This window comes from Mesoplodon bidens (genome assembly GCF_964165515.1).
Source record: "Mesoplodon bidens genome assembly, chromosome: X".
NCBI lineage: Eukaryota > Metazoa > Chordata > Mammalia > Artiodactyla > Ziphiidae > Mesoplodon > Mesoplodon bidens.
This window is the reverse complement of record NC_138163.1, coordinates 119326175-119338215: the sequence shown is the minus strand read 5'-3', so window position 1 is coordinate 119338215 and position 12041 is coordinate 119326175. Positions and strand designations below refer to the sequence as shown.

At 55.7% G+C, this 12041-nt stretch overlaps 1 protein-coding gene across 1 annotated transcript; it reads right to left on the bottom strand.

Annotated features, from left to right (window-relative positions):
• Nucleotides 1–431: 431 nt before the first annotated feature.
• Nucleotides 432–11514, bottom strand: ARX (aristaless related homeobox; the record flags this gene model as incomplete). Its single annotated transcript, XM_081222537.1, has 5 exons — nt 432–672; nt 2893–3221; nt 6047–6092; nt 8710–9586; nt 11319–11514. 5 exons carry the CDS (start codon nt 11512–11514, stop codon nt 432–434), a joined length of 1689 nt encoding a protein of 562 aa, XP_081078663.1.
• Nucleotides 11515–12041: the final 527 nt, after the last annotated feature.

Below are 12041 nucleotides of genomic sequence, written 5' to 3'. Positions count from 1 at the left end.
ACTTAGAGCGCCAAAATGCTATTAGGAAAATTTTAAAAAAAGCTAAGTGGGGTGTCAGGAGGAAGAGAGGTTGGGCTTTTAAATTTTTTAACTTCAATACCAGGCGTCTTAGGGAGAAAAACCTCCCGGATATTTTCAGTAAAAGAACGGGAGAGAGTGGACGTTCGAGCTGGAGCGAGGTTGGCAGAAGCAGGCGCAGGGGCAGGGGCAGGGGCAGGGGCAGGGGCGGGTGGACAGCCAGCCGAGGAGGTGCCACGTCCGGTAGCGCCGAGGGCTGCCTTGCCCGCGTCCAGGCTGCTGCGAAGGCGGCTGCGCTCTCTCAGTGCCGTCTCGGGAGTGTGCTGGTCCTCTGTTTCCATTTGGTCTTAAGTGGTGCTGAGTGAGGTGACCTTTCCGGATCGCGCCTGGGGCGCGAGGGTGGAGGGCAGCCTTTAGCACACCTCCTTGCCCGTGCTGGTGCCCGGCAGGATGTTGAGCTGCGTGAGCTGCGCGGCGTGCTCCTTGGCCTTGAGCCTCAGCGCGGCTATGCTAGAGGCGCGTCTGTCTGCGGCCGCCGTGGCCGGGTCAGCCAGCGCGCCCGACGCCACCGCGCCCTCCACGGCCGGCGTGGGCTGTCTCAGCAGCGCGGCCGCAGTCGACGCGCTGGTCAGGGGGGCCATGGTGGAAAAGAGCCTGCAGGGAGAGCAAACAGCGCGGTCACGGCCCCGGGAGCTGCGCGCAGCGCCTCGGGCAGCCTTCCCCGCCGCCTCTCCCCGGGGGAGCAGAGGGCACAGAAGGGCGCAGAGGGGCGCCGCCGCTGGGGCGGGGAGTCGCAGGCCCGGGTGGGCCGCGGGCTGGGGAGTAGCTGGACCCGCCGTCGGGAGGCTGGGGTGCTCTGAGAGGGTTTACTAGAGCAGGGAACCAACAGAGGGAAAAAAAGACCGAGGGGACCGAGCCGCGGCGGAGGCAAGCCCCGAGTCTCAAAACCCCATGGCCCAACTGCGCGGATTCTGTGCTTTCGCTTAAGAAGCGGGGTGTATTCTTAGACCAGGAGCTCCAACTTCCTGTAATACTATTTGCCAGGAGAGAGAAGAGAGACAAAGAGGAAGAAGAGAGAAAAGGAGAAGGGGAAAAAAGGGAGAAAGGAAGGAGAACGTGGGATCAAAACTGATCAAGACCTGTGCTCCACTTTGTACTCTCTATATAGGGCGCCTTCTCGGCCCGGGGCTCCTTTTACCTTGAAAAAACCGGTCTTGTTTGCCGGCCTTTCCTCCGCTGAGGCCGCCCTCCCGCGCCGGGCTGAGCTGCCAGTGCCCGGCCGACGACCGCGAGGGTCGGGGGCGCCCGCCTGTAGATTTCCGCTCGCCAGGCGGCTCTAATCAGCCAGCGGCCCCGCGTCCCGGAGCGGCGACACCTCTCCCCCACCGCCTTCCCTGCGCCCCTGCAGCCTTTAGTCCCAGAGAGCCCCGACCCGCGACCCCCGCGCGCGGAGCGCGGCGCAGCCCAAGCCTGGGACTCCAGTCCGCGCCACCGCCTCCGGGAGGCACCGAGATTGCCCCGCAAGGCGCCTCCACTCTCTTCGCACTACACCGCTGACCTGCAGCTGAGGCCCGAGCCGCCCCTGACGCTCAATGCCACCACCCCTACCCCCGCCGCTTCCCCCCAGGGCTTTGGCTCCGGGCCCCCGCAAGGCCAACTCAGGGTTTCCACGATTAGAAATGAGCCCACCTGGGCTCGAGGAGCGCCTCCTGCTTCTCCCAAGCCCACCCTCCACCTCTGTTATCACCTCTGTTATTTTTACCACCCGCACCGCACTCCTCTTCCAGCCTATCCAAATCTGGCAGCCGGTACTCCAGCCGTGGTTTGCCGGCTTTTACAAGTCATTTGTTGTGAGAAGGGTAAAGGAGAGGGTGGAGGGCGAGGGACAGAGGACTTGAACAATTTTTTCTAGAAAGAAATAAAGTGTGGCCTGGAGGCGGCGTAACCTGCCCTGGTTCCACTAGGTAAACTGAGTCACTACACTTCAGTGCACTTTCTGTTTACATTATTGGTTTGTTACAAGAAACTAATTTTACTGAGTCCTTTTTGAAAATTTTCTCCAAGATGATTTTTTTGTTAAGTGGCTATGCAGTTGGATGAATCTATTATTTCTTTGTTCTCCCAAAGAGAGATCATTGAAACTGCATTCAGTTTTATTTTCACTGCACTTTCCAACTTAATACATCTCTCCTTTGTTTCTTTGTCTGTGTGATTATACAGACTTTTAATTTCATCATTCGATGTTCATTTAAAGAAAGGGAGTTATAATATATGATGAACTGTTTCTTTTCTTTCGTTGTCTTGTGCCGCTTTGGGGGGGGTTGGGGGTTGTATATATGGGGGTCGGGGGTATGGTTGGCAGTGGGTCACTTGAATGACAAGGAAGATAGAGTCTGGGGAAAAAGAAAAAATCCTTTGCACCCAGAGGGCCCGTGGGCTCCAGGGCTCCTGTGGGGGCCAGGGCTGTGTTCTTCTGGTTGCCAGGCTTTGGGGCATGAGGAAGGATTTTTGCAAAACTTGAAAAGTCATTCTGGCTCTGTGGCCTACACCTGTACCCGTTTACACACATAACCACCTATGGCCTGGGTTGTTGCTGCCTTCAAATTGTACTGGTGCAGCTTTCATTGAACACTCCCAGTTTCCACGGTTGCTATTATCGTCACTGCCTTTCCCTTTGCCGCTCAGTCCCAAGTCATTCCCTTCAAGATCCACATTGTTTAAGGCAAAATTAGAGATTATTTTCTTTGGCTAAGTCGCTGAGGTTAAGCCAAAGAGAAAAGATGTGTGTAGTCCCTACCTGTCTCCAGCCTCCTCCCTGGACCCAGGCCTCTGTGCGTGTATGAGAGAGACAGATTCCCCGAGGCCGCGTATTACCTGCCGAACGCAGGGCTGATAAAGGCCGGGTGCCGGAACACGGCGGCTCCGAGGAAAGTGCTCAGGCCCAGCGGCGCCCCGCTGGGCGGCAGGCTGGCCGAGCCCGGAGGCGGAGGTAGGCTCGGGAAGGCAGCGGCAGCGGCGGCGGCAGCGGCCGTCCAGGCCGAGTCGAGCGCAGGGTGGTGCGGAGGGAAAGGGCTGGCGTCCAGGTAGGGGCTGAGCGGGTGGGTAGCGGAGAGCGGCCCGGGGAAGGGCAGACCCGGAGGATGGGTCTGTGCGCCCGCCTTCTCCCGCTTGCGCCACTTCGCCCGACGGTTCTGGAACCAGACCTGCAAAGCGGGAAGAGGCCGGGGTCGGCGCGGCTCCGGCCCACCCCCCACCCCGCCCCCGCCTCTTCCCCGAGCGTCCCGCCCTGCCTCTTTTCCCCTGCGGCCTGCGCCCACCTCACCCCTCTCTGGCCTCAGGTAGTTCAAGGACACGTCTGGGGCCAAAGGGGCAGTGAAAGAGGGCCCAACTTAAAGCGAGCAGGAAACACTGGGCAAGTGAACCCTCTCCAGTGGATATTTCAACCAGCCTAGTTCCTTTCCAATTTTTAAGGAAAGTAGCTTCGTGTGTTCAGAAGTGAGGAAACCAAGGTTTAAATGTCTGCGCTGCCTTTTGCTTGCTGTGTGACTTTAAACAGGTCACTTAAACCGCTCTGAACCTCAGTTTTCTAATCTGTAAAATGGGGGTAATAAAAGTTTACTCATAAGGCTGTGATGAGGAATGAGCAAAATAAGGCATGCAGAAGTTGGCATTCAGTGGTGACTCTTGGGACCAGGCAGCCACCAAGAGAAGAATGCTTATCAGCCTTCTGCCTCAAATCAGCTATTTTTGCCTATTTCAGGTTTACCCAAGAGGTGGCAAAATTCTTGCTCTGCACTGAAAAGGGAATCGGGGAGGCGGTTCATTTGATCTTTCCAGAAATATTTATTGAACGCCTATGAGCACTACACTGGGTTCTCGGGCTTGGGGAGAACTGGGAGGCAGGGAAGAAATACCCACGGTAATTAGCAAACAGGCATACAGTTTAGGGGCCCAGTTCTCCCTGCAATGAAGTGTGGGGTACACAGCCTGCTATCTGCAGGGGCTCTATGCAGGGCCAGGTTCTGCCGAGTAGGGCACTGACTGCGGGGACCAGGTATTCAGCAATACCTGGACACAGAAACCAGAGTGTAGGATACCTGTAGACTGTGCACATCTTCAGAGCTAGCTAACGGGTCCCTTATTCCTTCTGGGGATGTGGTTTAAATAGGTTATTTAAATAAGATAGTTCTAGGCTTGGGGGAGGTTTTCAGCACAAGGTATCTTGCTAATTGTTAATAGAAAGCAGTTTTAGTAGAGACCTTTACCTGAAATATGGCAGCTACCATAGTCTAAAAATAACTCCTAGGAGCACGAGATTATTTTTATGTGACCTGCTCATCACACCCACAGCTGAGAAGATATGCTCCTTCTCCCCTGAAGGCATTAATATTTTTAGGGCTGGGTTTATGCCTGCACACAAGTCTAAAAATTAAGAATGAACTCCAGGGCTATACAGAGTTATATTAAAATATAATGTAAATGATCCCAGAGGAAAATGTTGAAAAAATTTTTAAGACATCTATGCCTTTCAAATATACACAATGGGGGCTGTCGTTACTAGCACTAGTATCTAGGCTTGGTTTGACTTCTAGACGGCCACCTAGGGCAAGAAAAATCAAGAATCCAAGTCGGTTGATTACTTAAAATTCTGCCCAAGGGGGGCCCATCCATAACATTTCACAGCCCTCAAATAATCTATTTGAGAATCACAGGAACACTCCAGTGTGGAAATTCAGAGACTTGAAAAAGAAAGACTAGATGGGACCAGGCTGGGTGGGCAGCTTTTGTGTATCCAAATCTGTCTAGACAATATCCACCCCTCCTCGATGGCAGTGAAAGGAGTAAGGGTGGGGGGGGGGACAGTGGAGGCAGAATGCCCTCAAAGAACGTGGAAACCTTCTACAGATGGATCAGCTCTCCCGGCTCAACTGCAATTATCAAGATGTCCCCCTGCAATTCCTCATTATTGAATTAATACCTCTGAGGCCCCCCAAAGGTAAACGGAAGGACTCTAATAATTCATATTCACTTAATTACATCTTCTGCGGTGAATAGGGAGAGGGGAGGAGGGGAGGGGCGCGCTCTTTCTTTTTAAAAGTTATTTGACTTTCCCACGACTCGCTCCCCTGAGCTGAAAATGCAGAGTTGCTGTCACATCTCTGTTTGACAATGGAGAAATGTGTCAACAGAAAGGAGGGGACAGGCCTCATCATTAGCCCTCTAATGCAAGAAGCTGTTGTGTATTAAATGAGCCATATGGAATTTATTGTGCTTTATCAGCACCTGATTTTGACTGTAAAGTGATTCACTCAGCTCCTAACCCAGGGACATCTGTTTTCTGTTGGCCGTCGGGGCTGCCCAGTGTTGATCGTCTCTTTGGTTATGAGGCCTGGGTTCGGAAATGCACTCTGGTATGGGGCTGCAAACACCTTTAATAGCATTGCACTCACTCCCTATTAGATCAATGTGGGCTCATTGCTATAAAAAATGGGAAATCAAATAGCATTAGCCAGCTCCTTGTGCGGGCAGAGGGGAAATCAAACAGCATTTTGCCTTCAAATGGCCCTGTTTGTTCTAGCACTAAGTGGGCTTTTATGAAGCCCGATTGGAGACTTAATCGCAGCCAAATACCTGCTTGGAGCTGAGCGGATTTGTCTAACAACCAAATCCATGCTCCATCCCATTATTTCAATCAGGAGAAGTCAGTTCAGTTTGCAGATTGTTGCCTACAGGGGCTATGGACCAGGGGGCTTCTGAACTGCAGTCCCAGGGACCCTGAAACCCCTCTTCTGATCCTGGACTCCTTCCACAAGGCTCCCAAACCTCGAAATCTTCCCCTTCGACCTCCCAGGTGTTCATATTTTAATATAGTTTTGTGTGTGAGCGTTTGGGTTTATCTTTCTGATTCTGCTTTTCTTCATTTTACGAAGGGGGTCTCTCAACAACCCCCCAATCCATCAACCCATCTCTTTCACTCTCCCCCCAGCCCACTGCCCCTCCCTTCCTCCCTCTCTGCAGTGCAGCTCACCTGGACCCGGGCCTCAGTCAAGTCCAGCCTCATGGCCAGTTCCTCCCTATAAGAAAGCAACACACAGGCAGGAGGTCACTGCAGGCTCCAGCAACCCCCGTCAGCCCCCTTTCCCTCGCTGGCAGCCTCCTCCATTAGGGTCTCACCCCACACACCTAGGCATCGCCATCCCTTCAACATTGGAGTGCCTTCTATTTGACTGAAAACGTAAAAACACAACACACTCGCAGATATAGGATGTTATCTATTATATTGTATCATATTATATATTCAAGAGTGACAGGGGTGAATTCTTGAGTCTCTAAGTCTCGGATTCTCTCTCACTTCTAAGCCAGAGTTAGACAAGACACACACACACACACACACACACACACACAGTGATGATAGCCTCTTTTGTCCTAATAGTAAATGTGAGAACTCAGCACCCAACTAAAAACATTTCTTTCGCCCTCTTGGTTTCTTTCTGCCTTCTTTAAAAAAAATGTTCTCTCCCCTCTCCTCTCTCTCTCTCTCTCTCTCTCCAGCTCTCTGCCTCTCCTTCCATCTCTCTCTCTCCACCGCCATCCTCCCTCCCTCACCCCTTTAGGTCATACTCCCCATTACCCTCTGGAGATATGTTAAGCTTGTTAAGAGTTCAGTGGGGTAATTTTTCGATTAAACAAAATTCTGCGCACCTCCTGACTCCAGTGCCCACTACAAACCCTGCCCATCTCAGGGGAAGTCAATTTAACTGAAACCCTACCCCGTCATTGCAGTTATTACTGCCACAATTAAGGCAAATAGGAAACCATTAAGATGCTGTAAAATGGCTTACGACCTGTTTACCGAAAATATGAGCGCGCAGAGAATAATTGGCTCTCCGCTCGCTAATATGAAAAAGCGGGGGCCGCCCCAGCCTCAGACCTGGGCCTGCACTGCTGGCAGTGCCCCTGGCCCACACCTGAAACTTCAGGATTGGGAGAAAACCGGTTCACTGGAGAGCTTCCTTCTGCCTTCTGCTACAGTGAGCATCAGCAAATCTAAAACCCCAAAACCACACTCCCGGCTGGATCCGGGCGGGAGCCAAGGGGCTCTAACTAACCCCCTGGGTCGGAAAGAGGTGAGCACGGGGTGGCGAAAAGGAGCTGCCCCTCTTCATGTACTTTGGTTCCCCTGGAGAAGCTAAAAAAGGGCAGACCTGGGTGCCAAGCGACACCACGTCATTTTCTTCTTTCGAATTACACGTGTGATAAATGCAGAAAAGCAGGTCGGCCGGTTAGCTATTTGATAGACACAATTGTTTTAAAATTTATTTTCTTTTCTGAAGGTAACGAAGGGACTGGATGAAACAGGGGAGGACCAAGTTTAGCTCAGGGGATGATCAAGTTCAGTGCCTTTGCCCCGCATCAAATCTACTCTTTTCCGTTTCTGGTTAGGAGACAGTTTGGCAATTAATGGCTAGACCAACTACACTTGCGACTTGGCTCGGGCCTCCTGAACACTGAGCGATTTCTCCTCCGGTTCAAAGGGGCGGACGGCTTTCCGCTGCTACTAAAATGCACGTTGAAAAGTCGCACACGCCTCATGCGAAGGTGCTGCTCGAGCTTGACAAGCCCAACGCTAGGCGCAAACACCCGTCTCTTTCTCCCTCCCCGCTGAGGAAAGTTTGCCCTAACCCTGGTTCCTCGCCGAGCCAGACCTAAGCCTTGGGGTGAGAGAGGAAGGCCCCCAGCCAGGCCGGCGCCCCAGGTAGGATGAATAAGCTGGCCTTCAGAGGCCCAGTCATGTCACAGGTACATCTTTCCCCCCAGAAAACCCGGGCGAGTGGGAAGTGGAGGGTAACTAGGAGGAAAACCCGGGTTGGACAGCCGTCCAAAGAGAAAAATTCCCCCAGCTGTTCCGTCTACTGCCTGCCAGCCTTCCAGCAATCAATGCCCGCCCCTGTGAACCCGCGTACATTAAACCAACACTGGGTTTAATGTGTGTGGAGGAAGACAGGGCAGCGATGAGAAGGGAGGATTATGCCGGTGCCTCCACAGTTGTACAGATACCAAACACTGCCCCGTTTTGACTTCCTTCGGTTATTTCAGGAGTCCTCAAATGACAGAACTCGGATCTTTTTAACGGCCTTCTCCGCAGGCACGGGCAGCTTCACTGCGAACTGCGTTAACTGATACCCAGCAGGCGCCCGGGGCATCAGGCAGGGATGGCGATCGCACCACACAGCGGCCCAAAATAGCCCCTGTTTAGCTCTGGCGGCGAGGGCCGGCAGCGCTTCCTGCGCCTCGCCTGGGACCTGGCCCGGACTCCGGACCGTAGCGCCCGGGGCCCTGAGTGTGTGCGCAAGGGTGCGCACGTCTCCAAGGTGGCGTGTTCGGGCGGCCTTTGGAAAGGCTGTTTCTTTTTCTCTAACTAAAACTCGTAACTTGAAAAAATTAAACTGGAGAGACCTTGGGAAGAACTGAAAACAAAAAACATCCCAGTCTAAACTTAAGGCCCGGAGTAGGGGGGAGGGGAGGAGTAGTTTTTGGTCAACGGCGTGGGTGCATTGGGAGGGCGCGCCTGGGTAGAGTCCAGGAGCGGAGTCCCTGCCCCAGCCCGGGGCCCCTGCCCGCCCACCTTCCCTCTCCCGGACCCACTCGCTCCCTCCAGCCGCTGCCGCTGCGACCACCCCTCGCGCGTACCTGGTGAAGACGTCTGGGTAGTGCGTCTTCTGGAAGGCCCGCTCCAGTTCCTCCAGCTGGTAACTGGTGAACGTGGTGCGGTAGCGCCGCTGTTTGCGCTTCAGCAGCCCCTCCTCTGAGTCGCTGCCCGCAGACAGGCACACGCTGTCCTCGCCGTCCTTGCCCTCAGCGTCCTCTGGGTGCAGCAGCAGCTCCTCCTTGGGCGACAGCTCCCCGCCCTCAGCGGCCACGGCGGCGGCAGCGGCGGTGGCCACCGCTCCGGTGGCGGCCACGGCGCAGCGCCGCGGTTCCTTGATCAGCGCGCGGGCGTCGTCCTCCAGCAGCTCCTCCTCGTCGTCTTCCAGCAGCTCCTCTTCCTCGTCCTCGTCCTCTTCATCCTCCAGCAGCTCCTCCTCCTCGTCCTCGGCGCCCGTGCCGCTACTCGCCGCCGGGGCGCCGCCGGGGCCACCGGCCGCGCCGAGGCGCTCCTCCGGGTGCGCGGCGCCCCCCGGGCCGCCCAGCTCGTCCAGCGCGGGCGGTGGCGGCACGAAGGGCGCCCCGTTTTCGCGGTACGACTTGCTGCGGCTGATGCTCACCTGCGGCGCCTGGCTGATCTTGAGCGTGTCCCAGGCTGCGGCGGCCGCGGCCGCGGCGGCCACGGCGGCCCCCGCGCCGTCCGGCCGCTCCCCGGGCCGCGCGGTCGGCGGCGGCGGCGGAAGGGCCTCCCCCCGCGGACCGGCCGTGGCCGTGGCCGCCGCCGCCGCCGCCGCCGCCGCTGCCGCCGCCGCCGCCGCGGCGCCCTGGAGGAGGCGGCCCCCGCCCGGGCCGTACAGGCGCCGCAGCTTGGGCGGCAGGTGCAGCTCGGCCTCGAACGGGGCGCTGCTGCCCTTGGGGGAGCCTGCGGGCAAGGGAGAGCGGTCAGCGCGCCGGCCGGCCGGGCGCCCCCTCCAGAGTCGCCGCCCGGGCCGGCCCGCCGCCGCTCCCTCCGCGCCTAGGCCCCGGCGCGCGCGGCACCCACCCCCCCCCACCACGCGCCATCAGGCTCCGAGCCCTTCTCCTCCTGCCCCAGTTTTCTTGCTGTTTCTTTTTCTTTACATTTTTCTCTCTTTCCGTTTCTCTTGTTTCCTTCTTTTTTCCGTCTCTCCTCCTCCGTCCCTCCTTTCCTTTCCCTCTCCCATTCTTCCTTTTATTTTCTTCCTTCCTTCCTTTACGTCTTTCTCTCTCTCCTCGCCCTTCCTTTCATTTTAAATTCTCCTTTTCTTTCTCTCTCATCCCGTCTCCTCATCACTCTTTCCCCTCTCCCTCTCCTTCCTTTCTCTTATTTGTGCGCCCCCCCCCCTTCTTCCTTCCCTCCTTTATTCCTTTCTTTTTCTTTCCCCTTGCCCTCTCTCTCACTTTTTTCCTTCCCATTTCGGGGCAGGGGGCAATCCGAAAACATTCAGCAACTTAAAAAAAAATCACCACCACTCTGAAAACTTTGCGCACGACCTCTGCCCTCGGCTCTGCCACGCGGCCGGGGCTGGCGAGAGGGGCCCCTGCCCGGCGGGCGACCCCTGCGGGGGAAGGGGGAGCGGCCCGTGGCCCTGAGTGCGGCCTTGCCCCGACAGACCCCAGCGGGAGGGGCTGGCGGCTCCGAGCACAGAAAAATCGTCCTGGAGAAAATGGGTTCAGAAAGGCCTGGGTGGGGGACGAAAGGGGTGCAATAGGCACAGGCCGCTCCTTCCCCTCGAGGAGGCGCCTGGCACAGGTGCCACTGCAGGCTAAAAAAAGAAAAGGAAAAAGTCAGTTTTATTTTAAACGCCCCCTTCTCCGCTGTCCGCTCCCGTCTTCCAAGTGGCGCTGCGGCTGGACCGCTGGTTTACGGATTTTAAAAGAAATCAATAATTCTTTCCCTGCGACACCTCTGCAAGCCAGCTCAAGGCGAAACTTGAGTGTAACAGGTTCGGGGCAAAACGACGGTTGTTCTGAAATTTTTAATTTTAGAAAAAAAGAGCTTTTAAACATCTCAACTGTTTAAAAAAATAACATAGCAGAGAAAAAAACAACACCCGGAAGCCGTACATTTCATACACTTTAAATACAATAAGGAGCATTTGGGGAATCCCAGGGAGATGTTTTCTGCAAAGCTTGGATTTAAAAGGTCACAAGTAATCTACAATTTTAAAAAGAAAAAAAAAAAGCACAACACCACATATAAAGAAATCTTCCAAAGAGGAAAGGCCAAGGCTCACTCGGCCTGGGGTCCCCATTCACAGCTTTTGGGGTTCTTGTCTTCACCAAGTTGCTGTTACAAGAGTCCACCCGGCACCTGCTGTTTCTGGCCTGTGGCCCCTCTTCAGAGCACCCCTAAGGCCACCAAAGGGGGCATTTGAACGACCTAAGGACGGATACCGAGAACCTAAGGGCCCTTGAAGCGAAGCTCGGTCTCTGCTTTCTCTGGAAGCAGACGGGGAGGGAGAGACATCCCCTGGCGAGATGTTTACCGCTCTTTGAGGCAACCAGGCCTCAGAGTTGTTCCCTCTCTTTGCTCCGTCTCCAGTTGGACAACCGCAGGCCCCTGGCCCCGGAACATCACACATCCAAACCAGCGCCCAGCACCCTTTTCAGGTGCCTGGCAAGCACAGCCTTACCTTGAACGGCCTTTTCCTGGTCGGTGCGGCTGGCCAGCGGGGCAGGCAAGCTCTGCGCGGCTCCCAGCAGCCGCATTTTGCACGGGCTCCTCCGGCCCAGGATGCTGTCGATGCAGTAAGAGGAGAGCAAAGTTGGAGATTTACTTTTGCACTCGGGCCTCTCGGAGCAGCCCTCCTCCTGGTACTGATTGCTCATGGCTGGGGTTTTTTTTCCCTGGGCGCAGAGAAGCGGGCCGCTGGCTGCCTCTCGGGGCTGGTGGGATGGATGGGTGTGTGTTGGGGGGGTGGGGTTAGATGGCTGGTTATAATGGATACTGTTGCGATCTCTGTGCCTCTCTGCCTCGCTCGGTCGCTGGCTGCTGGCTCCCACCCTGCCCTTGGCCGGAGCTCGCCCTCTCCGCGCTCAGGACAAGCTGTAACAAGTGTAGTGAGCTGCGGGCGCGGAGCTCTGGAGTCTCTCTCCTCCACGTGCTGAGAGGCGCCCTCTGATTGGCTCTCGCCAGAGGCCTGCGCCGGGCTGAGGGCTCCGCGCAAAACCCGGACTGGATTCCGGGAAGGCCGGCGGTGGAGGGGGGACAGCAGGCACGCACCCGAGCCAATTTTATTTTTATATTTTGCTTTTAACTAACAACTTTCTAACTAAGAACTTTCCTGGAGCCCCTTCTTTAACCCTTCAGGGCTAGCCCGAAGCTCTAGCTTATTCGGATGTCAGGCCTGTGGGTG